Source organism: Rhamphochromis longiceps, linkage group LG16 (assembly GCF_057381845.1).
Source record: "Rhamphochromis longiceps isolate RC_006_pf linkage group LG16, R_longiceps_female_GT1.1, whole genome shotgun sequence".
Lineage (NCBI taxonomy): Eukaryota > Metazoa > Chordata > Actinopteri > Cichliformes > Cichlidae > Rhamphochromis > Rhamphochromis longiceps.
In genome coordinates this window covers 17,521,408-17,547,634 of record NC_140572.1, presented here as the reverse complement: position 1 = coordinate 17,547,634, position 26,227 = coordinate 17,521,408, and the positions used below count along the sequence as shown (strand labels likewise).

At 40.9% G+C, this 26,227-nt stretch overlaps 1 protein-coding gene across 1 annotated transcript; it reads right to left on the bottom strand.

The window, feature by feature from the left end:
- Positions 1–496: 496 nt before the first annotated feature.
- abi3bpa (ABI family, member 3 (NESH) binding protein a) lies at positions 497–25,823 on the bottom strand. Its single transcript, XM_085385434.1, has 23 exons — positions 25,532–25,823; positions 19,388–19,567; positions 19,209–19,277; positions 18,985–19,117; positions 17,434–17,624; positions 16,936–16,979; positions 16,136–16,193; positions 15,124–15,186; positions 14,835–14,930; positions 11,837–13,246; positions 11,345–11,422; positions 10,767–10,949; positions 10,165–10,233; positions 6,288–6,350; positions 5,168–5,290; positions 4,728–4,817; positions 4,415–4,624; positions 3,888–3,993; positions 3,228–3,307; positions 2,656–2,685; positions 2,398–2,556; positions 1,684–1,806; positions 497–1,603 (listed from the first exon to the last, which is right to left on the bottom strand). Exons 1-23 carry the CDS (start codon positions 25,626–25,628, stop codon positions 1,488–1,490), a joined length of 3,771 nt encoding a protein of 1,256 aa, XP_085241560.1. The 5' UTR covers positions 25,629–25,823; the 3' UTR covers positions 497–1,487.
- Between the last annotated feature and the right edge of the window lie 404 nt (positions 25,824–26,227).

Sequence of the window (26,227 nt, the reverse complement as noted above, 5' to 3'; positions counted from 1 at the left end):
AAAGAGGACTGGCAAGATCACTGCCAGTCCCTTCTGAAATTCATCAAGTCTGCAAAATGAAACAACTGTTTTCATTGGTTTGCACATTTATTACAAAGATACATAGATGTATGTAACATATATATTACACCAGACCATTTCCCGATAGGACTGGTAACTTTACCTTAGTCTTCTCCGGTTGAGAGACAATGACTTGTTACAACCTGTTACGGTGTAGTTAACTGTTCACATAACCTTAAATTGTCAAATAACCTGTTGATTTGCGGGATTTAAAGGTGCTTGAAAGTAACAGGTCAAAAGTTTCTCCTTTATATTACTTTTTTGTGCTAAGTAAAGACTGTACGTGTCTGAAAGTGAAGCCAAAGTGTTAGTGCTTTTAGGCTGCACTTTTTTCTGTTAGCCAACAGGGGGTGAGACCCCAGGATACATTTACGTCTACGACTAAACAACTTCCGCTCTTATACCTTTGACCTTACTTGAACACTCTCATTATGAGTTAATGGTTTAATTGCGAATCTAAAGTCCTTTTTAATGCCATTACACACACACACACCAGTCAGTCTGTGGTGTCCGAGGGAGATAATATCCCTAACTATCCCAACTTTCTCCGTCTGTTTGCCAATAAGAATAAAACACGATCAATTGCTGGAATTATATAGAATGCATTACATCACTGTAGCCATATAGGCCACAATTTATTTTAACCTTTTGCAGAGCTATAACAAGAGAACACATTCTACTTGTGCAGTTTCCACTATTATATTTTCACTCTGTAAAATACAGGACAAGCCGACATTAATGGCATCAAGTCTCATTTCTAAATGCTCCCATAGAAATGCTGGCCTGAACCACTGATTATTCTCTTTTACCTGAAATGTGCCACCATCTGTCGGACACTTAATAAACTGTATTGGACACCATATACATATATGAGCGGATGTTTAATACTGTGCAAACTGCAACTGTTAATAATCCCTTAGGGCCAGCAGAAGGTCACTGTGTGTTTGTGTATTTTACAGTCAACCTGTACAATGAACATATGATTGGCACCTGTCTGTATACACATGACCAGTGCGGGCGCTCAATACAAATACTGTATTTTAGTTTATCTCAAAAGCCCCAGCACACACAATTCAATATTCTTGATAAATATTATCATACTTTATATCAAGTTATTACACTTTGGGAGCCAGCTTCCCAACATTTTCTCTTGTGATTAATTGTATGTTCAACATTTTGGATCACTCCAACTTCTGCATTCCTTTGTCCCTAGGGACATTTTTGATCAAGAAATGCACTCTAGAGAGTTTTGTGACGCCTAATAGTTCTGTAGAAGTCCACGTCCAGGACAGAGGTGTGATTTTAAAGCGCCGTCTACAGAGTCCACGTAAGAAAAGCCCACCTCCCTTCAGGATCACTCAGGCGTCTTTGATGTCCATCTTCTTCCTCACTACTTAGTCCATCCTCCTGGACAGTCCTGTGGGTTCTTACCACTTTCCAGGTATGGGAGTGCCACACTCATACCAGCCTACGTAAGTCGAGTGCGACTTTCCTCCGATCTCTCCAAAGGAAACGGGCTCTTGTCTCAGCGCTCTGTAGAAGCCTGGCAACAAACGAAAGATGAGACTCTGCTAAATTAAAGGCATTAAATAATCAGCGGTTGTTTACAGCTAACCAAAATACCTTGTCTGCTTGGAAGCTGGTCAGCCAGGAAATGGCTGCCAGTCTTGCCATCCAAGAAAGAATCCACAAACTGACAGTGGTCCTCGCCGTATCCCGTCTGATCCCCTATGTTGTAAAACTTCCCTGCAGTGGAGAATGGAAGTCATTGTTTAGTTACCGCATAACGAGTTAACTCCCAGTTCATTGCAAATGAATTTGAAAGAAAGAACCAAGAGAAGCATGTGAACCATCGTTCTCTTCTTTAGTGTTTGAATGGTGTGCGATGCGAAGATGCTTTGCAGAACGAAATCTTTTGAGCTTTTTCATGTTTTCTTGGATATGAAGCGTGCTACTTTCTTTTACATTATTTCCATTTCTTGTTTCACATTTATTGCTGTTTTTTATTTTTTAATCAGTTTTGGTTTACCTTTTCTCATTACACAGACATACAAGCAGCTCCTGTGCAGCTGCCAAGTCAATGTCCTCTTAGAATTATGAGGAAACATTTCATTTCCATGCATCAACTTTTAAACTAATCTAATCTACTGCTTCAAATTCATTAACAGACTCATTTAAAAAAAAATCAATAATTACATGTTGAGGCCAATTTTATGCTTTTTACGATAAAGAAAAGGCTGTACTGCTGTCCAGTCAAGCCGGTTAAGGATTGTGTTTGCAAGTGATTTGTAATGTGATTTGTGTCATTCCTGTTCACTGATTTGTTTGCATAATTACCATTGAGAGTCTCGCTCAGGTAGATCTTGTATCTTAAGGAGTTGCAGAGCTGGATGCCCACAAACTTTCGGTACCAGGTTCTCTTCACGAACTGCTTTCCATTGCATTCAGAGTGGGCATCAGCTTTAAACGGAAACTGAGTCCAGATGGCATCTTTGCCTGTGGGGTTTGTTCAGAATATCAAGAGAATCTGAAATACTGATTTCTGACTTGTCGAGCTGGCTAAAATATTGTGAAGAGAGGGGGAAAACAAATCACCTGAAACATACTCGCTCACTCGAGGGTCCGCTGCAGACAGGAGGGAAAGTTGTAATGAACAACATCATTAAGACATTTCAGATATAACAGGCAGTCAAATCCAGACTTGCCTCAGAGTGTCTAGCATATTATTTACAGTGTACAACCCCAACAGGATGGGCTTTGATTGCACAAGAGCAGGAGGCCAATTAAGCTAACCACTCAGCCCTCTGTGTTGTCATTTTGAATTAAAAACATAAGAGCTGATCAATGCGAGGACACATTTCAGCTGCTTAATGAATGGAGCAAATTCAGCTTAATGCTGTGATCACCAGGTGCATGATGTGTTAGAAATGAGCCTCAGAGGACATCTGGTGAGCTTGACAAGCCTCAAGATTTGATCCTTAATCAGCTTGCTCCCCAGTGCCATGCTGAAATGATTAGACTAGCAACCGCCTAATAGTACAAGAGAATTAATGCTAATCACAGCCTGGAATGTAACATGTACAGTGGCATTTACATGCAAGTAATGAGTTTCTTCTGTGGGGGTTTATGGTGGATTTGACCTGCATTAGATGGTCTGTAAAACTTGCCTGACTCTGTGCTAAAAGTTACAGGATCGGAGGAGGGTCCCGTTCCCAGCTCATTCCTCGGTGTTACTGTGAATTCATAACTGAAAAGAAATACATATTAAGGGCAATAATAATAATAATTATACGCTGAAAGATGAAAATAAACAGCAGTGTTTGACAGCTAAGTGTGGGTTCACACTTAGAATAACACACACAGAGCTGATGGTTCTTCCACGTGGTGCGCTCAGATGTGCTGGCAATTGTTCATGTAGCAAACCCAGCCCCAGGGAGGGTTCTGGTGAGCCTTGAGACTCCAGATGCTGAGATCTAATTGAAAACTCAGTGACCCACTCCACCCACATTTCCTCAGTTTTTTGTCTTGTCTTGTTTTTTTGGTGTCACTTTGGCCATTTTGTGTGAGCAAAACCAAATGTGACTCACTGCAAGAGCGCAAGAGTTCAGAAGAATCTGGAATTAACTTTAAGTGACGCAAACTCGGAGCACTTCAGTGCAATTTAATACACCTCTCTTAGTTCCATCAGCGGTGAACTTTATTAATGCAGTCAGGCATTTTAGTTCAGCCGGGCTGTATTTGTTCATCTACAGATTTATATGAACAAATGTAGTGTTCGATCTCAAACGAGATTAAGGATAATATCAGGACATCTGTGGGGTGCGGACCTGCTCTCTGGTTTGAGATTCTCCACGGCTGTGTGGGTCTGGTTGGTTGTCAATACTGACGTCTGCCTTCCATTCGGGCCTGTGGTGGTGGACACAACTTCATACTCTGAGAAAAAGAGGAAAGGGAGAACTCACATAGTGCTTTTTATTAAAACATTTCACCTGGATCTATTTATGAAATCGTCCCGAAAACAGTGACATATCTTAATAAGAGACACATGAGAACCGGAGGCAGAACACGTGTTTTTGTTGTAGTGATGTGTCACTGGGCGCAGACCTTGGATTCACTTGTTGCACTCGGTTTATAAGACAGCTTAAGAAACCATCTTAATATTTTATAGAACGATCTAGGGTAATATCCACAAGGCCACACGTGGTTAATAAAAAGAGATTACAATGTAGTCTAAACTCTTAATCAAGACTTGCAAACAAGTATAATGAAATCCAGCCACCTCATACAACTCAGGCCACCGGGAGGCAGTTTCAACCTCCGTCCATTCGGAAATGTCAGCCTTTTCTCTGCATACCTCTGGTTTCGTTGTCGGTTTTCTGCCAGTCAAGAATGACAAAGGACGGGCAACCCTCCACGGTGACCACAGTGACGTTGGATGGAGGTAGGCGGGGAGGACCGGTCACATTCTGATCGCTGCCTTCCTCATCGGGGAAGTAAGCGAGGGAGGAGGTGATAGAGCATGGCTCTTCTGGCGGCTTATCCGTCTTGTAGATGACGTGGGGAGCTGTATGTGGGTATGTTAAGAATTTATTTTATTCATGTCACATTAAGACCCTAATTGGTGCTGCTAAAGAACTGATTAAATCATTGATACTTTAAAATCTTACCTATAAAGCGCGGGTTGCCCATGCTGTCTACCTCTGACTTAGGCAGGGGCCTGAATATGGAGGAGTTTTCATATATGTCAAAACGGCTGGCTGGAAAGGAAACAGTTTAGAGGAGATGGGGTTAGTTTGATGAGCCAGGAGTCCCTGGCAACTCTCCCTCTTTTAGTTTTACAGCTTTGGCCCAGGTCAGTGACCAGCTAGCCCAGCACCTGCTCTGGCCTGCATTCAGACTCTTTGTCTGCTTCTTGGTGCTTTTTAAGTTTGCTTTTCTCTTTATCTCCCCACTATACACATCTTCCAGCTGCATCACCAACGCATTGTCTTTGTTAACGCAATGTCTGCAAAACTCATTCAGTCTTTATCCTTTTACAGGGAGGTGATTTAGCATGCATGTGATCATGTTCCTCAGAAGAAACACTGCAAAAATGTGCTGCTCGTACTGTTTAGCGCAGGGGCTGTGGTGGTCGTCTGCTGTTTGGGCTCTTGCTTGGGTCTGGCTGTGACCAGCGGGAACGGCTTCAGGACAGACGCCTTTTCTCCTTGTTTCAGGTCCATGGATTTATCTGAGGACAGAACAGCAGGAGGAGAGTTCAGTTCTTCTCCCTCATTGTCTGACTCACAGTCACACACAGTTGCAATCCATCTGCTCTGGCCATCCTCACCGAGCAACTCAGTGGCCTTTTCCTGGCTGCTGAAAGATCAGAGATTGATCGTCGAGTAATCTCTCTAGTGTTCTTTAAAGGGGAAAGAGCGGTGCCAGAATGCATACTGCTGAGACCGAGGGTGCCCAGATGCGCTCACATGCACACAAAAACACTTACTTAATGCTCTTAAGTGCATTTATATGAAAACGGTGAGAGAAACTAAGCAGGGAGACAGCTGAGATGTAAAAGGTGAGATAAATACAGCATAATTGCAGTTTTGTGCGTTAGTAATATAATAGATGGCTTAAGATGGTGGTTCTCAAACTGTGAAGGACATGAAAGCAGAGCAGCTGTGACTGACTCGGAAAAATAAAAAATAAAAATCATGAATTTAAGTTGAATATATGGTGGGTGTAGCAGGAAAAGGTGTATTTAAAAAAATGCTTTCACACTTGCAAGCCTATTAAAATTTAGTTTTGAAAACATTATACAGACACTGAATAAGATTATTTTACAGGGAAGAGAGGATAGCAAGTGATGATCGTGCAGGAGATGTAGCAGTTAAGAAGACTTCAAACTTTGGCACTCTGGAAGAAGTTTAAAGCAATAGTTTGGATATCTTTGGAAACAGATTTGAAGATGTTCGTACTGACAGATAAAAAGACTGATATCTGTCTGCTCAGCATGAAACGCAGCATAAAGACATAAAGACTGGACGAAACGGTCTTCCAGAACCTCTCCCTCACTAACTCAAAACTTGATATGTTAGAAAAACATCAGCTTGTTTATCTATATCTATGACAAACTGGTACTTAAACTTGAATTGCATTATTTTTCTTCCATACTCTCCTTTAACACTCGGGAGACTCTGAATGTGGGTGAGGTGCAGTTGCATTCACTCATCTGTTGCCCTCACCATGACTGCTAGGCTTTGCCACCAGGTTGGTCTTCTTGTTGCCAGAAACAGAGGGACGCAGAACTGCAAGGAATTGTGGGAAACAGAGTCTCTTTCAGAATAAAATTCACAAGAAAAGCAAAGCAGAATGTGGTCAGCACTGGAGAACAGACACTAAACTGAAAACAAGTGTTGATTAATGTAAGAGTGCAAAAATAATGAAGAATGTCAAATTTCAAAGGGGAGATGGATCAGAGCAGACGTACGCAGAAATACTTGCACTAAAAGAAAATAAAAAGACACATAATACAACATAAACATAATAAAAGCAACAATGCAGCAGCCAGACAGGTTGCATGTGACGTGCCCAAAAGCTTCTTGGTAAAATCCTGCCACAGAGGAGTACCACAACCTGTAGCTCATGTAAAGTCGGTGTGAAAACTGGAAATAAAAGTTTGAACCACTCATCCTAAAATCTACAGAACTGAGAAGTGAGGAAACAAAAAAATAAAGCCAATACTTAAACCAAGGCAGGCCGAATTCTGGGGTAATGAAGCATTTTTTGACTCATTTCCACTAGAAAAATGTTTGGGATTTGACCATAAAAATGTTCCACAAAGAATGCAAAATAAATAAATAATAATAATAGTAACAATCGGACCAAACAGTGAAATCAGAATCACATCATTTCAGTCTGAGCTGCTTAAATGAACACGAGAAATGAACTGGCTTTTGTGGTTTTGGATAAGTGATCACAAAGAAGTGCAAGGTTCTGTAATGAAAACACCTCAGCTACAAACTGTCAAACTCAGTTTTCTTATCAGGAAGATTCTGCTCTGACTTTAGGCTTTTGCAAAAAGCAAAATCATCCTTAATTAATGCCGTTTTATCACAGAGGAGGTAGAGAAACTCTGGGAGGCTTGACACATAAAAATGCCTTTACGCGTTTCATATTTGACTTCTTTAAAGAAAACCTGCTTTAAAGTTTGTGTTTCATTTCCAGAGCCATTTGTCATCTCTTATCTTGGATATTCATTAATGGTCACTCTGGCAACAAGATAAAAAATAATTGTCTATATAAAGATGCCAAAAAAACATTTAATTTGGGTTTGTCTGGAGTTGACTTCTCCATGGTCAGTATGAATCAGCGATGTCAGGCAAAACAAACTGAATCAATATGATTAACACTGAAAATATAATCTAGGAGGACATCTGACTCACATGTAGTGTACAGCCATGGTAAAAAGAAAGTACACCGTCATCAATTCTAAGATTTCACATATAAGGACATAATGAAAACTAATCTGGTCCTCAGCAAGTTTTAATGTTATTTCAGTACAACAACATATGACATATTAGACCATGTCATGATTTATTTAACAAAACCTAGTGTGTGAAAAACTAAGTACACCCTTACTGGTTCCATAGGAATTAAGAGGGCCAGTGGCAGCCCGGTGCTGCTAATCATATTCACTTGATTAACTGATCATAAGCATATGTGCGCCTCTATAAAAGCAGCAGTGGTTTGCAGGCTGGATTATAAGGCCATTTCCAAATAACGTGAATTCCATTATTCTACAAGGAGAAAAATTATTCAGTAATAGAAAAGATTGAAGACACTGGCCAATCTTCCGAGGAGTGGATGTCTCAGCAAATACAGCGCAAGGGCAGACCGTGCAATGCTTAGATAAACTACAAAAAAACCAAAGAGCTGAGCACCTCTACAGGTCTTGGTTAACATGTTAAATGTTAAAGTCCATGATAGTACAATTAGAAAAAGACTGAACAAATGTGACTGGGTCAGAAAGGTTGCCAGAAAATAACTCTCCAAAAAGAGCACATGGCAGCACAAACAGCTGATATGAACTGTCAGGCATGGTGGTGGAGGGGTGATGATTTGGACTTGTTTTGCAGCCACACCTGGACTCCTCTGCATACCAAAGTATTCTAGAGTCAAATATGAGGCCACCTGTCCAACAGTTAAAGCTTGGGCAAAACTGGTTCATGCAACAGGACAATGATACCGAACACAGCAGGAAATCTACAACAAAAATAGTTGAAAAGAAAAGAATCAGGGTGTTGCAATGACCTAGTCAAAGTCCAGACCTCAACCTCCTTATAAACCAATACCTGCAAACTCCAATGGACTGAAGTAATGTTGTAAAGAAGAGCAGGACAAACTTCTACAACTTACAAGTCATAGAGGAAATGATTACTTCCTACAGCAACATACTACTGCTAAAGGTGATTCTGCAAGCTACTAAATTATGCAGTTAGTATTTCGCAAACTGCTTCTGAATTTTGGCATAGTTTCTGTTAAATTAATAATGACACAGTGTAATATGCCATGTGTTGTTGTTCATCTGAGGTTGTATTTCAGGACTATTAGAAATTGGCTTGTACCAGATTTTTCCAGACACATGAAATCTTGGAATTGAAAGAGGGCATATTTTGTTTTTACAATGACTATTGTTGTCCAACTATTACCAAAAATAGCCCATAAAATCACAAACTATGTCGATTGGGTATGTGTAATATGAAGAACTGACAGCTCTGACAGCCCTGTCTTAGTTAACTGAACAAGAAATGAGCCATCAAGGTGTAAAGTGGAAAGTCAACAATATGTCTACAAAGTGTATGACATGATGAGAGCTGCTCTACAGTTTCTACAGCAGGTGAGTTTGGTTTGATGTTTCACAATAAAACCACTAAAACACCACATTGAGCCTGCAATATGCCAAAAACATCTGACTCAGATCTGTGATTTAAAACAGCAGCAGCGGTGTGAGCGCTGGTTTCTGTCAGATAACTTCATCTTCTTTAGGGTTAGAATGTGAAAATATATGCAACCAAAACACCAAGATTTACGGTCAGGCCAGACAAATATTCCCAGTGAAATACATACCAGCGTCTCACAACACCGGGGTTATTACTTTTGCAACACACACTCAGATTTCATGTGTTTCATGGATGTGATTCAATAACGGACACGTGCATCCAACTATAAGCACAGCTTTCAAAAACAATTTCAAATTTAAGTGCCAGTGTGAAACTCGGCTCTATAAAGCTATTGTGGACACGCTCTAATTCTTAGTTTCATTAAAAGCACACACTCTGTACCTGCTGCTAGTGTAGTATGCAAAGCTTTTGATATCAACATGAACAACTTCGTTACTTTATAAAGGCAGGAAGGTGAACTATGTGTAGATGCTGTCCTTTAAACAAAGTCAGTGGGAGATTTTGTGCTTAGATGAGCAGGGCGGCAGGCAAAATAAATGTTCCTTTTTTTGTAGAGTTGCTTCCAGAGAGCCTTGCGACTCCTTGAAGACCTCTGAAACTGTCCAAGTTTCCAGAAATAACACATAACAGCTGTGACATGGGACTGAAGCATTGAACTACTCTACACAACTCCCAACAACAAGGAGTGAGCAGAGCGCCACCATTAAATACATGCGGTCCAGACGTGGTTTGCATTACTATTTGGGATGGATTCAATTATTCTAATTAACTGAGCCTGCCTGGCAGAATGGAAACAATGTGAATCACCAAAAAAAGGGGCAACCCACATTCACCTTTCCCAGCTAGCACTCTCAGACTAACATAAACCAGTCCATATGTGCTTTAGACTTGGTAATATGAAGACAGTTGTATAATAGATTTCATAATGTGTGGCTTCAGTCTCAGTCAAGTGAAAGCCTCTGGGACTGGACACATCAGACAACACAGACCATGACCAGGAAACACTGTCACATTGACGGATAAGCTGAAAGTCACAGAGCGGAAGTGCATTGTGACAAAAAGCACAGATCAGTGTGATGAAGTGGGATGGGGCGTGACAGTGCCTCTGAGGTTAGTGAGTTAGGAACACTGGAAGGCAATTATCTTGGTTTGTCTTTACCAGATTTTTCTTTGGGCCACACGATACGTCTAGGAGGAGCATTGCCCCTATGATGCGCCCCACTGGCTGCTGGAGGGAGAGAAAGGTCTGTTATATAATGTTTTGTGCCACTGAGGAAAAACATACCAGTACCAAATAAGAAGAAAGGCGAGATATCTGGGTAGTGAACAGGAGCGTATGTTTAAAAGAAAAAGAGATACAGAAGAGAAAGAAGGACTGTGGTGGCTGTCGGCACAGCACTTGTCTTGGCATTGGTGGCGTAAAATGTGATGTGTCCTGGCCAGTGCTGAGGCCAGACTTCCCACCTGGCCAGCGAGAGGGACCGTAAATCATGTTAACGACCCTTATACCATAGACGCCATTGCTGCTCGTGGTAAAAGTGTTAAATACATACCAAGCACATGTGGCAGAATGTGGAGAGGACAAAATTGATTGACTACGGTATGCTCTCACCACATATCGTGTAGCTAAAATCACTAGTCATGAGTTTGTTTATCTTCTTCTGTAGCTGTAGTGTGTGTAAGCGTGCTAAGAGAAGGTAATAACCTGAGGTAGCTGCTTGGAAAAAGAAATAAGTGAAGGGAAAGTGAGTATTCCATTACCGCCAGGTGTGCTGGAACTGTGAGAGGAAGTGACTGTCCTGGATTGTGAGAATGGTCTGGCAACATGATTAGTGGAATGAGAAGGAACCGATGTGCGATGCAGGGTGGTGTTTCTTCCTGCTGTAGGAACAGATGAGCTAATGGGAGAACGAGGAACTTCAGACGACCCGAGAACACCAGGACCTAGATGAGTAGAGAGGCAACTGGAAGTTAGTTAGTTGGGAGCTGGAAGGCTTGACCTAGATGGGATAAATGGTAAAGCATGTACGTGAAAGAGAATGCAGAGGAGCAGACACTGGATGAAATGACAGAGCGCCATAAATGAGATCGAAAGCTAGCCAGACTAATTTGTTTGCGAATGGGCAGGGGTGAGGTGAAGTGTGCTGCACTGAAGATGGAGCCACACATGGAGACAGGAACAACAACAGGACAGGGTGTGTGGGGTGATTGGATGGAGATGGAGATGGGGAAGCAGTGACATTGTCAAATGGTTTGAAATACAACTCAAAGCACCATTCTCTGTGTGGCTTGACAAAAAAGCAGAGATGGTAATGGGACAAACTTGTCATGGTGTTTACCATGATTGTATCTACCAGCCTTCTCTGTAGCCAGGGCAGGTCTTGGTAGAGGCTTGCCCTCTTCTTGTGGACTAGGAGCTGTGTGAAAGAAAACTCACTTTATATCTGGTATAAGATGCATGTGAACATAGTTTTAGTTTTTTTGTTTTTTTACAGGGGGCTTACCCTACTACTATTTGCCAGTTGTTGGTTTCAAAATGAATGCATTGACAAAAGTTGTGATCACAATATTTAAGAATTAACTCATACACATGTCATGCAGTTATCCTCTTGGGTTTAACTAAGGTATGGATTACTATCAAAATATGTAACTTACTAAAAGATACATTCTAGCTACTTCTGAGATAAGAGATGTAGAACTCTTTCTTTAAAACAGTTTCTTCATAAACTAATTCCGCCCCCATTAAAAATTAAATAATAACAATTAATAGCTAAGATTTTAATGCTTAAATTGCGGATTACAAATTGTGGATTGAAAAGTAGGGTCTTTACCCGTAGGGACTGCCTGCTTTGAGGTGACCTTGGTGGGATCAGAGTAGGTCCTGGAGTGAGGCTGAAGCCCAGCTTGAGGTTTAGGTTGGGGCTTAGATGGAAGTTGGGGTTGTGACTGGGCCTTTGATGGAAACTGTGGCTTGGTAATGGGTTGAGGTACAACATGGTCCTGGGTATTTTTTGGAGGTTGTGATTTTAACTGTGGCAGAATTTTTGGTGGAGAGTTTTGTTTATCCCTAATTATTGGCTTTGAATGACTTTTTGGAAGTTGAGTTGATGGGTGAAGCTTGGGCTGCCTTTTTGGTTGAGAGAGTGGTTGGGGCTTAGTTTGGTTCTTGGGCTCGGGTTGTGTTGAGGGTTTGGAATGGGAAGAAATTATGCTTGGTTTTGATGCTGGTTGGATTCCAGACTTGCGCCTGGTACTTACACCTGGCTGTTGTTGTGGTGTCTTTGGTTTATGTGGTGGATTTGGAGATTTATTTTGTGGATGAGGTTGAGGTTGAGTTTGAGTCTTTAGCGGTCTTTTCTTGGTATAGGGAATGTGCTGGGGTATTGGATAAGTGGATTGAATAGATGGCACAGGAGTGGTTTGGGAACTTAGTTGATCTTGTCTCTGAGGCTGTGTCTGGGTCTTATGTACCTCTTGTGCTAGTGGTTGGGCCTGGCGTTTGGTGTAGGGTGTTGGCTGAGGCTGTGGTTCTGATTCAAGATGTGGTGTGGTTTGAAGATGTGATTGGGGTTTTGGTTTTGTCTGAGGCAGTGAAAGGGGGTGGGTATGCTCTGTAGGCTGGGATACTGCCAGGTGTTGTTGAGGTTGGGTGTGGAGTTTGGGCTGGAATGTTGTTTGGATTTGCAGTTGAGGTTTTGTTTGAAATATAGGCTGGGCTGTTGATAGGGGTTTTGGCTGTGCATGGAGCTTAGTACGGGCTGTTGTGTGGGGTTGTAGTTGGATCGGGACTTTCTGCTGGAGTGTTGTGTGGGGTTGTGGTTTCATTTGAATTTTGGACTGGGGTGTTGTGTGGGGTTGTAGTTTGGTTTGGACCTTTAATTGGGGTGTTGTGTGGGGTAGTGGTTGGATCTGAATTATAGACTGGGGTGTTATGTGGAGTTTTGATGTGGTTTGGACTTTGATTTGGGGTGTTGTGTGGGGTTGTGTCACAGTTTGGTCAGTGGGCTTTGGGAGACGTTGAGCATTAACTCTGGGCTTCATTTGAGGCTGTTGGGGTTTGGGCTTTGGTAGTCCTGAATACTGTTGCTGGAGCTTCAAGTTAGGTTGAGGTTGTACGTGCCCTCCATGATTCTCCACATTTGCCTGGACTACTGGCACAGGTGCCATGGTGGTTGTTATATGTAGTAAAGGATGGAGCTTGGGAGTTAATGGGACCTCAGATCTGGAGAGGTCTCCTCCTCCTGGGTTATGTGAGAAAAAGAAAAGATGCCCATGAAGCCACAGTTGTGTACTGTAAAATTTCAAAAATAATCTTCTGTTCCATTTACAAAATGTAAAAAAAATATATACATATATTTTTTTTCATCATCCAGGAAAGACATAAAAGCAAGAGAGCCAACAGTTTAGACCAACTGATGTGCTACTCAGAGCAATTATTGAAAAAAAAAGAAAGCAAGCAACACTGCTCTATGTTTGTCTCATAGGCCAAGTGCAATTTCAATGGCAGATAGAGCTTGTGCAGGTATTATGTGTTATGACAGGAACGGCTATTGTTGTTAAGTGTGATGAGCATCTAAATTCACTGGTTATGATGACTTAGTGTGGAAGTTTGATAGACCATTCTAACCTGGTTGTTCAATCTAATGAGATGTTCCCATCAATGAGCAAGAATGAAGAAAAAGAGGAAGTCAAAAAAGAAGAGAAGGAAACGAGGAAAACAATAGTATTGTTATAAAGTTTTCCATTCTCACAACTTTATATCTATACACCACCTCAGTGGATCTCAGCACAAACAGTGATGTTAATGCCGTTCAGCTTTGATTCATGGATTTAAACAAAACAGACAACAAAAAACAGTTGATTTGATCATGCACCAAAGTCTCTGCTCTTTTGGTCTGTACTGCTCCCATTAACATTTAGCATATCCTGAAAACACAGGGAGCTGTGTAGAAAATGGATGTAATTTCGAATTATAGTTAGCCCCTTGAATTAAAGCTACAACTTCAGTAACAGATCAATTTTATCCAATTTTAAACTATGGTGGCGTACACGGCCAAAAGTTTGGAATGATCTCCATTTACTTGAGGAACTGACTATATCCCATTTTGTGTTTCAGCGTCTACCTTCATGGTTTCAAAATACATTTCCAGCACTGTGTTTCTGCAGATCCCTGTGTTTGAGAACATAAATGTAAAAAAGAGGGAACAGACGACAGTGAAATACAGGGAAGAAAAAGGAATAACATAGTTTGTTGAAGTTCCTGTTGGAAGAAGAGAAAAAATTCCATCATGCAGTTTATTCATGCAGATTTCCACTGCCACCAACTCCACTGCATTAAAAGCAAAAGCCTCTAATCATCCAAAAATGGTAATAACCACACTGTGAATCCTGAAATAAAAATAAAGAGTTTAACATACCAACAAAAAAAATGCTAGACATGGAAATACAAAAAACTTTTTAAAAAATACAGTGGATATATCTGAGATATAATTTGGAATATGTATGATATGACTGAAATCAATTTTTTTGAATGAGCAGCAGTTAATGAGGTTCTCAGAGCTCATTAAAAGTCACTAATATCTCAGGAATATAAAATCGTTTTGGCTTGCAGGCTTGTTCAACTAACTTTCAACAACTGAACCCTGAGAACATCATCAACAATCTCTGCAAGCTTTTGTTGTTTACCTAAAATCCCATGCATCCAAGATCACCCACATTATTGCAGCCCAAACAGCTGCTCATGCAACTAGTGCAATTCCGTCCATCATTTTACACAGCTGAAATGAGAGCCATGAAGCTTTTCAAAAAGAACCATGATTCTCTGTTTACCAATTGGCTGTTTGTTGATCACAGCAGGTGCAGGTCCACGAGTAGACAAGGTTTCCTTAGTAGTAGTTGTGGTTTTGGTTGTGGTTGTGGTTGGCGCTAAGAAAAATAGTGTATGTTAGTATAACCAAGAGAAAAGGTATGGGTCTACAACCTGTAGAATGTGCAGGGCAATATTGTTTGTATAATAAAAATTAGCTTTCACGACAGCGATAGAGAAGTCAGTGTCAGACATGAGGTCCAGAGATCTTTCTGACCTCTGAACTCAGTTTTAGGTCAGAAAAATCATTACCAAGAGTCGTCTGTGTGGCTATGTTCCTGGAGAAGGGCAGTCTGCCCCTGGTCTTGTTTTGGACTGACAAGGACAAAGCAGAGATTAAAGTCAAGGAGAGAAAAATTACAATGGCTTAATTTTCACTTCTGAAAAGCGGTAAATGATCATGATTAGTCAGTCATTTAAAAACAGCAAAATGTGTTTTGAAAGAGTCAGTTCACTAAACGTTTTGCACAAAAATGTTTAGTGCTGGTTTAATCCTCCAATATTAAACAATTAGGAAATAATTCAAATGTGCATTAATTGATTTTGGTGTCAACAGAAACAATTTGTAGATGCAATGCTGACATTTCATCCCTCTGTCGTATTAATACTCTTTACCGTCTTTTAAAATGTAGAAGTGAATAGCAACCCTTTTGACATTACTGTACACCGCCTAACATTACAACACTCCACACCATCATAATTGCTGTAGAAAGTTAGTTGATTTACCTTATCAAAACTAATCTTTTTAGACTGCGTTCAGTGGAATTGTGTTAAGCATTTGAGTATCTTGTTTATTATCAGAGAGATTAATTCATGCTGTGGTATGACAACAACCTCAAACATATAATCACATTAAAGACAAATCACTTTAAGGAACATAAAAAAAGGAGTCCAACGGATGATATCACCCCCACAGAAAATTCTTCATAACTTTATTGAGTCACTCAGGCATTACTTGAAGAGAAAGAAGAGCTAGAAAAGATGGAAAATCCGTGGAAAGTTCTTGTAGATGTTTGGAATACAGTGCTGAGTACTGTTAAAAACTGTACTTTGCATGCCCAGCTAAGTAAAATTATTTTAGAAGCTGGAGGTATATGGGGAAATCCTGTCCGCAGAACAATAAATTATGGCTTTATTAATATTTCCAGTGTTAAATCTTAAGGTAGGGGTCAGTGGAAAGGAATTCAAACAGAGATCTCTAAGCAGCAGTAGATTCTGCCTTCTGTATCAAATTCAACTCAGCAGTGTCTCTCTGTTTGCTTACCTGAGGAAGTGAGGTGAGGAAATGAGGGCAAGGAATGGGGACCTGAAGGTACAGGTTTCTGATGGGTGAAAGGCAAAAAAGACATGAAGAAAAAGTGGGTTTAGTCTATGACTATCATAACAGGTGAAAAGAATTAGTATTTGGGCTGTACCATGTCTTTTCCTTTGTTGCATAACCTATAACCTATGGCCTCTTTACACCATGTCAAGTTGGTAAAGTCCCTAGTGAGACTCTTGTTATTCAAAGCTTTCCTTTAAGGGCAAGTCCTGAGGCTAAATCTCAACAGTTGTGCTGTTTTGTGAGATTGGCATGATAGAGCAGAGCCGCGCTGTTAGAAAATTTGTGCCACTTTTCTTTTCTGAACTCTTTTCAGCATTATTATCCCTCCTCCCTTGTGCCTCCAACTCATCTCCCTTTTTTTTAATCCCCACTCAAGTTAGCTGTAGCTGCAGACTGCTCTCTTTGGCTTGACTGCTCTCTCAGTCCTGGCTGCATCAATGCTGTTTCCATTCAGCAGTTGGATGGAAAATTAATGAGGCAAACAACCCTGAGAATAGCATAAGCTCACCAAAGTGTACAAGGACTCTAAAGCAGATTGCCCGTTCCAAATGCACAACCAGTTCCTTTTTGTTTTCTTTGATAAATGGAAGTATACCTGTGCCATTTCATTACACACACTTGTTTACTGCAATACTGAGCCTATTCGACCTCTAGTAGCACGTGTATCCACATAAGAATAGAATAAAACACTGAATATTTGGGTTTGTTTCAATAACAAACTGGCTGTGTCCATTACATACCGCAGGGCTGACTGGAGGCCTAAAGATTTTCCTGATGACCTTCTCTAGAAACACAAGAGAAGAATCAGTAAATAAGTGACTTCAGTGGAAGAAACAATGTGAAAGGAAAAAAAATGGTTCGATTCAGTAACTGGAAATGCAGTACTGCACTGTAGCCTTGTCATGCTCACATAATCGGTAAAGACTGAAGCCCTATCTAAACATGCACTGCAGCCCTGAAGTCCTCTAGTCTTTAACAGAGCAGATTTTGGGATTGCACATGTCAGACTGAATGCTGAATTGTCTTTAACCTGCTCTCAGACGACGAGACAACCAGATTCTTATGACTCTGTTCTTATACGAAAATGAGTTGTAGCATTTGTCCCAGAAATTTCTACCTTTTTCCTAGCACTACCTGTCAATCCATGTTTTTATTAAGATGTTAAAATAATTGTAGTCAGATTCGAGGTATTTGCTACAGAAGGTGATAATATGGCTAAGCAAAGAAGTCAAACTTGCCTTCGACTCCTGGCATGCTGATGTTGTGAACAACCGGCCTGCTCCACACACCGGTGCCATCCTTAGAATTTGGCTGGACACCAAACTCATAGACTGTGTTTGGCTTCAGTTTGTCAATGACTGTATCGCTTGTTGGACAGGTCTGGTAGTTCCACTTCCTGTTCTTCTCACGGTAACGCACTGTGTAGTGTCTGAGAACAAGACACAGAACAAACAGAACAACTCACACACAATGCATCCACTAATGATCACATCTGGAGGCATGATGCAAGAAGTACAAGGAGAATACGATGCTACTGTTGTAATATTTTTTCATTTTCTTTTTAGCGAAACCTTGCGTGCTAACGATGCTGTCAATTAATTCCATTTCATTAAGCAAAGTGACAAATGAATCTTTCCATGCCACATTTCCATTTCTCTTGGATTTCCCTTGGCTACATGGGGCGCCTTGAACCCATCTTCTTAAAAGATGGAGTCAAAATCAGAAATCCCCCTGAAAATGGTTCAATCAAATTTATTGCTGTGTATCGCTGCCATCATCTGAACTGCACAGTGAGGTCGTGATTTGACTTGACTTGAGTCTGTGGCACAACTTAGTTTCTTTCCTTTCCTTTAACAGAACCAACAAACACATGGTTATTAATCTTTATATAAGACATACATATGAAAATAATATTTAACCACTGGAAGATTTGTTGCAAACAACAGAACCGTCACTTTAAAAAAAAGTAGTACTTCATCAAACACAATCTGTGTCACAGATTGTTGACTCCTAAACACCTGTGTGCACAGGCTGCCCTGGATCCACTGCTAAGTAACACGAGAGGCTTCAGGGACTCATTTACTGTTTGTGCACTTATTCCAGACTCTCTGCAGCAAATGTGTGTGTGAGAGGATAGAGATTGGACAGAGAAAGATTTATTCCACCAGCTGTTACTGAGCTCATCGTAACAACAGTACAGCATTGGTACAAGAAAATCTCAAAACCCTAGACTGGTACTTTAGGAAAAAAGTACAAGCATTTAGTCTAGTTTGGCTGCAGTGACAGTTATGCCACTGGTAAGCATTAATATATTGCAAGCAGTAAAAGGGACGGGTGCATAACATATCCTTAGAATAACAGATGTCCTCATTCACTTCTGAGGAGCTGGGTCAGTGGGATTGATAGCAATAACTGCACAAAGCTCAATTGAATACTCCAATTTGCTTTTGTGACTTCAAAACCTCTGAGCTGGCAAACATAACACATTTTTAAAATCACTCCAACTAATACCTCCCAAAGATGGATATATCTGATGTCTATATGATATAAACATTCAAAAATTCACCAACTTCTTATCTGGTGTGTCTTTTATTTTGACAGCGAATGCGCACCTGCGGACCACTTATGTTCAGCCCTGGTTATAATGTTGCCAAACTGCCAAAATTAAAAAAACAGACTAAATGATAAGATATTAACATTATATTGTGTTTATATTACCAAAGTCACAATGGTTCTGTCTCATTTTTTAAAGAAAAGCCTGCTTTGCGCAATGACACATTTAAGCTCACCCATCCTCCAGACAGTCATTCATGACGTTGCCTTCATAAGGGGTTTTCAGCAGTGTCCCCCAGGACAGAAGAACTGAGGTTGGCGTCACCGACCCAATGACCAGGTGCAGCGGCTTCTGCAATTCCACTTTACCTGAGAAAAGGTTTGCATCTTACTAAATGTGCAAAAAACACTTTCAGCAAGTCACATTGGTGATAACGTCCTTTGCTTTAAGCAGACATACCTGTGCACTGCTTCTTCACCTCGTTAGCAGGAATAGGCTGGACAGCTATAAGGTACTTGGGCTCAGCATCTAAAAGCAGAAGAACAAACTGCAGGTTATATTTCCTCTGAGCCTCAGCAGCAAACACAATGTATTGATGAACACCTGGTCCTGCAGGGCACATCACCAGGCTTTCTTACCAAACTCTGTCTCATATGGTTTTCCATCTTCTGGCAGCTGAATGAACTGTTTGGAGAACATGCTGCCGCCGTATCCCAGGATGTATCCCTCCAGCCTGGTGTCAGTGTTGGGACGCAAAAACTTCATCACAATGGTGTCTCCTGTGGTGCTGATGCGGACTTTCATGTTTTGGCGTCTCACTGAGGAAGCAGTATCAGATTTATGTATTTTCTTTTACATTTTCTTTTGTTTCTTTCTTTTTTCTGCAGAGGTACAAAAACTGTCATTTTCAGTACCTACACCTTCTCAGACTTTTCTGCTGTCCACTACTTCAAAAGCAACAAAGTAGCAAGTACAGTAAAAGCAGAGATTTGTCTGGTTGAAGTTCAACTGAGGTACAAGACAATAGTTGTGATTTCTAAGCAGGCACATGTCTGCTTGCTTTCCAAATTGATAAGAACATTATTGTTTTCTGCAAACTACAAACATCATAAACTGCAGCTTGTTGCAGTGATCAAGGACTTTGAAGTGCTCTGAAGCAGCTTTTAAAAACAGCAGTGCATATCCAATCTTTGATCATTTCAGATATCAAAAAAAAAAAGATCAGCAAAGCTGGAACGTTCTTGTCTTGATTTGAAAACTGGCAAACACAAACACAAAGAATACAGTCCCAGTCAGATAGGACAAATGCTAGATGAGAACAGGCACTAAAGAGGAAGAGAGCTTCCCCAGAATGCACACCATGGCTGTATTTTCATGGTGACCTAGAAGAAACCTTCAGCGCTGACACGTCCCATGGAAAATGATCTGTCTTGGCTTTAAAACAATCTGCTTATCTATATTAAATGGTGTCATAAATTCCTGAAAAAGTTGGCATCATCATAAAGTCAAGGAAAAAGGAACTCTCCGTGTCTTCAAACACAATATGTGGAAAAGTTTGTTTACCTTTTCTCATTATTTGCCTCTGTCATGTGGCCCGTCACACTAGCCAATAACTAGGAATGCTAACAATTAGCCAATTTACAATAGGAATACTAATAAACATCAGAGAATTGAGACAAGTGCAGCTGCTCCAGGAGTGTGACTGACCCTTGCCTGATGCACATGTAAAGCAAAAACACCAGTGCACACTTGGATAATACGCTGTGAGCAGTAATGATGGAAAGACTGTCAGTCTGCTTTAATTCAGTGACGTCATCCTCTGCATCTTTAAATATTTTTTTGCAGTGGATCTCACAATTGAGCCTACATGCACTAAATTGCTCATAGTCTACAAGGTTTAAAACAATGGGCTTTCTGCTTGGATTACGACTTGTATCACAGTCTCCACAGCACATGTCCTTGGCTCATATTTCAGTTAAATGAAATAGTGGAACTTTGCAGGAGGAATACTGCCAGGAAGCAGCCAAATGCCAAAACAGACACTGACAGTGAAAGAGGGGGAAGCCCTGGATTTGAAAAATACCCTTATGCTTTTCCAGCGATGTGTTTCCTGTAAAATCTGCATTTGTTTCGATTCTCACATCAGTATTTCCGATAAAAACAAGAAACTGGTGCAGGGGGAGATGGGCTCAGAGTGCATAAAATATTAGGAAACTTCTGGCAACACGTTTTAAACTCCAGAACAAGCAAACATCGAATCTGCCCCATGACAACCTGCCCAAAGCCCGGTCATCTGGCCCATGCAACGCTTACACACTGTTAAGGCTTATCTGTATTTCCAGAGAAAAATGAATAAAGGTTTAGGAATGAATCCAGTCAAAGTGCTGACAATAAATCAAGTACAGTGAAAAGGAAAAGCACTGATGTTCAAGCTGTTTTTACACATGAAATGTAACTTTTACTTTTACGTTTGCTGCTGTAAAACACTTGTTTTGATTTAGGCAAGGGTGTAGCCCGAATAAAGCAGAGGGGGGCAGGACACAGGACAGCCACTCACAAGACCATCATTACCTGTGCTTCTCTTAAATCAGAGCAAACCATCATCACACAAAGACCTGGCAAGTTATGGACCATTTAATGTCAAACAGTGTGTTCTCACATGCACCTAGAAGAGTTCAGAGCTGAAATTAAAATCTCACCCCTAATAACCAAGGACGGAGTACTGAACAGGCCAAAAGGAGGGTCAAAAAAGGGAACCAAAACAACAAATTCATTTTTTCCTGTTTAGATCTGTGACCTGTTACATAAGCGTGCTGGAGGAGCTTTTGCAGCTCTGCCCAGGGGATCAATAATAAGAGTCGCATAATCGGTCCATGTTAAAGCTGGAGAGTGGGACTTTTGTATGAACATGAACCTTTTGCCATATAAGTTAACCCGATGTTGATTAATCCAGCACTGAGTAAATCTCTTGGCAATATCCTAGAGTGTTAAAGTATCATTTCTGTGCTGGTACGCCAGTAGGTATTTCACTTCAGCGAGCAATGATTAGTTTGCCTTAGCTGAAGGAGCAGACCAACACACGCATAGCATGCGACACCAGCTAGGAGTATGGTGGAGATCATGGCAGAAAGACTTAAGGAAACGTTGAAGAAAAGCTTGTGATATTAAAAAGAAAAATCCATGTTCTGAGGAAGGATAGGAGTCTGAAAACGATAACAATCAATGCTGAGAAGAAGAGAAAATGTCATAATTGCAAAAAGAATGAAAGAAAACTGATTAAAAAAAGCTGCTACTATGCCAACCTGTTTTAATCAGTTTCATCTGTATGTTGCACACACACAAACACGCACTGGGGGGTGAAGCCCATTCATCACTGAATACTGTATAAGCACATCAATCATAACACTGGGAGTTGGCCTATAAACTTGTCGGATTAGAGCTGGGCGATATATCGAGTTTTTAAAAAATATCGATATATTTTTATACGAGATATAAGATGTGACAATATCCTTTATATCGATATAGTCTATGTTACGTTATAATTATACTTGTGGAGCCGCAGGTTTGCCTCTCTTTCGTTCACTTTCGTCTTTACGCAATGTTACTCGGCCTCGCCTCTCCTTCACTGAACCTGCAGGAAGCGACAAGATGGACACGGCAAATCTCCGTTAACGAGTTACTGCGCATCGCCCCGTGCGTGGGGCTGGACAGCTAACCACGCTAACGAGCTAACCACGCTAACGCCATGCAGCCCAGAGGGGCTGCACGGACTAAAATCCTTTCATTTTCTCAAAAGTTGACAGCGCGCCTTATGTATGAATTCTGGTTGTGCTTGATGGCCGCGAACCGATTTTATGTGGAACACGGCGCTCAGCAATCTGTCAAAAAATGTTTTAGTACGACTTTGGTAAGCTACGGAGCTGCACCGCTTGATGGATTGTCGGAGCATTACGGCTGAGCCTCGCGGAGTGATACGTACTGTGCTTCAACGTAATATTACCCTACTGTGTATAAGGACTATAAATGGCACCTGTTAAGAGACGTGGTTGCGAAGCGGATTTCAAACTCCAGGCTGTCAGTCACGCAGTACAAGTTGGGAACAGAGCAGCTGTGAAATCTGTCTTTGTTATTGTGCTCAGCGTCTTTTAGTTTACATTTTGACTGCACAATTGTGAGCTTTTTGTTATGCACAAAAACAACATTGTTTTCTTTTATTTATGGAGCATTATTATTTAATAAATGCTCATAATTTATTTTTGAGTAAATTTTATGTACATCTGCTCTATGTTAATAAAAGTGCCTGTGTGACATCTGGGACACAGCTTTTACTAAGAACTCTCTTTTTGTTCTTACTTTATGGCTTTAAAAAAATATATCGAGATATATATCTTATATCGCCATCCAGCTAAAAAATATCGAGATATGAATTTTGGGTCATATCGCCCAGCCCTATGTCGGATTATGCAATAAACTTTGCCATATCACACAACAAACAATTCTGCTCGTAGTCACCCTGGACCGATATCAAGACAACGTAATCCTGCTGGCTGGATATAGAGAAACACCCTCAAATGGGAAACTTAATCTTGGCTCTGCAGAGAGGCCGTGTTGGATCACTGATGGATGATCCTGCAGTAAAGAGAGTAGGTTAATTGGGTTGTCAGTTGCTCTCTTAAGCTTCAACCTGAGTGCAACGTGATATTTTTATGTTTGGTCATTAAAATTAAACATTGCAACATGGATCTGCATAACGTATGGTTTGTTGGCTTTAAAACATGATTAAATGTCTGACATTATCAAACTACAAATCTTCACCATGAGCAGCCCTCTCTTGATGTAGTAGATTGTACTAAATGAGAACAAATAGACTGACTTTTCCACTCATGCTGATTTGAGAACCAATGGATGATAAATACAGATGCAAAACCCAACACAACCTCCCCATAAAAACAAATCTGAAGGAGGCTGCGAGGCTTGTTTTGTTTTCAAAATGCAATGGAAAAGAAATGTTGCTGTCTTTGTTTGAAGTAGTTTTGGTGGATGGAAGTGACACAGAACAGTGGTTTCATGTTAGTTTGTCTTGAGTCAGAGCAGCCGAACACCACAGCTAACCAAATTTCAATACAATGCTTGTGATTATTGCTCTGAAGCCCGCGTTAACTATATAGACAAACATGATATCCTTCCCAGTATCCTCTGATCTGGTGTAGAGTATTTTGGCCTCTCGGATTTCTGTCCTGGAAGTAAAGACGTAGAGAGACTTGGCTTCCTCTTCCTGTGAGGACAGACAGATGTTTTATGGAGCTTGGTATAACAGTCACTTTCATGTAACAAAATGGAGTGTTAACATTTCTCAGAGCCCCGTGCCAGCCAAAGCAGCAGGTGTTTGAAAAACTGACCTATAATGGCTCTAATGAGAACCACTCCAGACCAGGATAATTCAGCCCAGAGAATATCTACTGTAATTCAGCAGGAGACCGTACCTTGCAGCCTAGCAGCAGATAATTGTGCCTGGAATTTGACTCCTACTTTTTACCCCAACTTTGGCTTCCATGCAGGTCTCGCCGCACTCACATTTAATATCCCCCCATGTCAGATTCAACTGCAAGGAACAGCTGTTTTCCCTTGTTCCTATGGCGTAGCTCCATCTCGTCCTTCACCGCCTTTTCTCCATCTCTGCCATCCTGCATGACTCAATAGCCATCCTTCCATCAACCTGATCCTCTTTTTAACTTCCTAAAGTGCTTTGAATTCATCTTTCTTGTCCTCTAATCTCGTCCACTTTCCTCTCTCCTGCCATATTTCTCTCTCATTAATCTCCACATTGCACGAGGCCATGTTTGGTCTGGCACAGCTGCAGTTAGCATCCTATACAATATATTGTCCTCAAGCGGGATAGTGGTAAATAATTTTAGCATTAGCAGAGATTTAACTCATTCAGATACAGATGGGAAAAATGTTTAAGAGCACAAATGCATAACTAAGAATTAAAAGCACTGGAAAGTAGACTGACATCCATATATTTTGCTCTATCTGTCAGACAATAAAGCAAACTAATTTTGCAGCAAACCAGGTTTTATCTTTGGTCCAAGTAGAACGATACAGACATTTACCCCTCTGTTCCCATAGCATCAATACACACAGCCCCTTTCATCTAGCTGCCAAAGCTGCACACTGAGATTTGTCTGTAAGCCAACTTCAGTGAGCAGATTACACACTGGAAGCAGCCTTTATTTTCACCAACTCCAGCCCTCTCACCCCAAATCACTTTTAGTACCATCCAAATCTTTAAAGGGCACCCAAGTTTTAGTCACGAAATACATCAAGGCTATGAAGCATGGTCTCAAAGTTTGCTTTACTTTGTGTGTGTACTTTGGTATCTGGATAATTACATAACATGTAAAACATTTGCGTGTTTTTCCAAGAATGTTGCAAGAATCAAAGTAGACATAAGACTCAATACACGGGGTGGTGTTGATGAGTTGGAGACCTCAAGCTGATTTTTGTAGATGTCAGAGTGGAGGCACTTTAGCAAAAATATTTTTCGGTCAGCAGGTTTTTTAAATCTGAAGAGTCTGTATGTATTTAATTTTAAGTGGTGTTTTCAGGGAGGCTGGTAATCTGGTGATCTTAAACTATAGAAGGAGAACTACAATGAAGAAAACCACAATGATCACTCATTAAAATATGTAACAAATACCTCACTTGTCATGCAATCAGTAGTTTCCCCCGTCGCTAATTTTTAAGCACATGACAGTAAGACAAATGCAAAGACCACCTACCTCTGACCACAGAGGGACCAGACAGAGCTATCCTAAAGATGAAGACTGCAAGGATAAGGGCTAGAAAGATGTGCGAGTGCTGCTGCATCTTCATCATCTGCTGATGTCGGCTCTCAGATCTGCAGTGATCTGAATGATCTCAGAGATCTCACACCACGAGTGAGTCAAATAAATGCTTTCACTGATTTGTCAACAGGTGGTTGAGTGAAGTGTCTGCTGCAGAAATCAGGCTAGACGTGTCCGAGTGGCTGGATACTTGTCTGAGCTTCTGGTTCTCGGGACTAGTGCTGTTCCCTAGACTGGACTTCTGGATGCAGCAGGCTGCTCCTGCACCATCTATACCTCTGGATCAGAGGGAGGGGACAGATGGAGCAAGACCCACCCACTCTCCTCCTGCTGCCCCATCTCTCCTTTCCCCCGCACTCTCTTGTTTTCACACTCTTTCCCTGCAAATGGAGAGGAGGTTTTATCCAAGCCACCCACCCTCCACAGCCTTCTTTTCTTTTCTTAGATCATTATGTTGTGTCCCCATTTCTCCATTTGTTACCTCGTCACTGTAAATCTTTTCAGGACCTCTAAGAGTGTCATTGGCCCAAATATGACATTTACATGAAAGTTTAAAAATCTTTTTATTCATATTGTCAAATCAGATTTTTGTCTGAGCAATAATCTTTGGATTTGAATTTTGCGAGACCC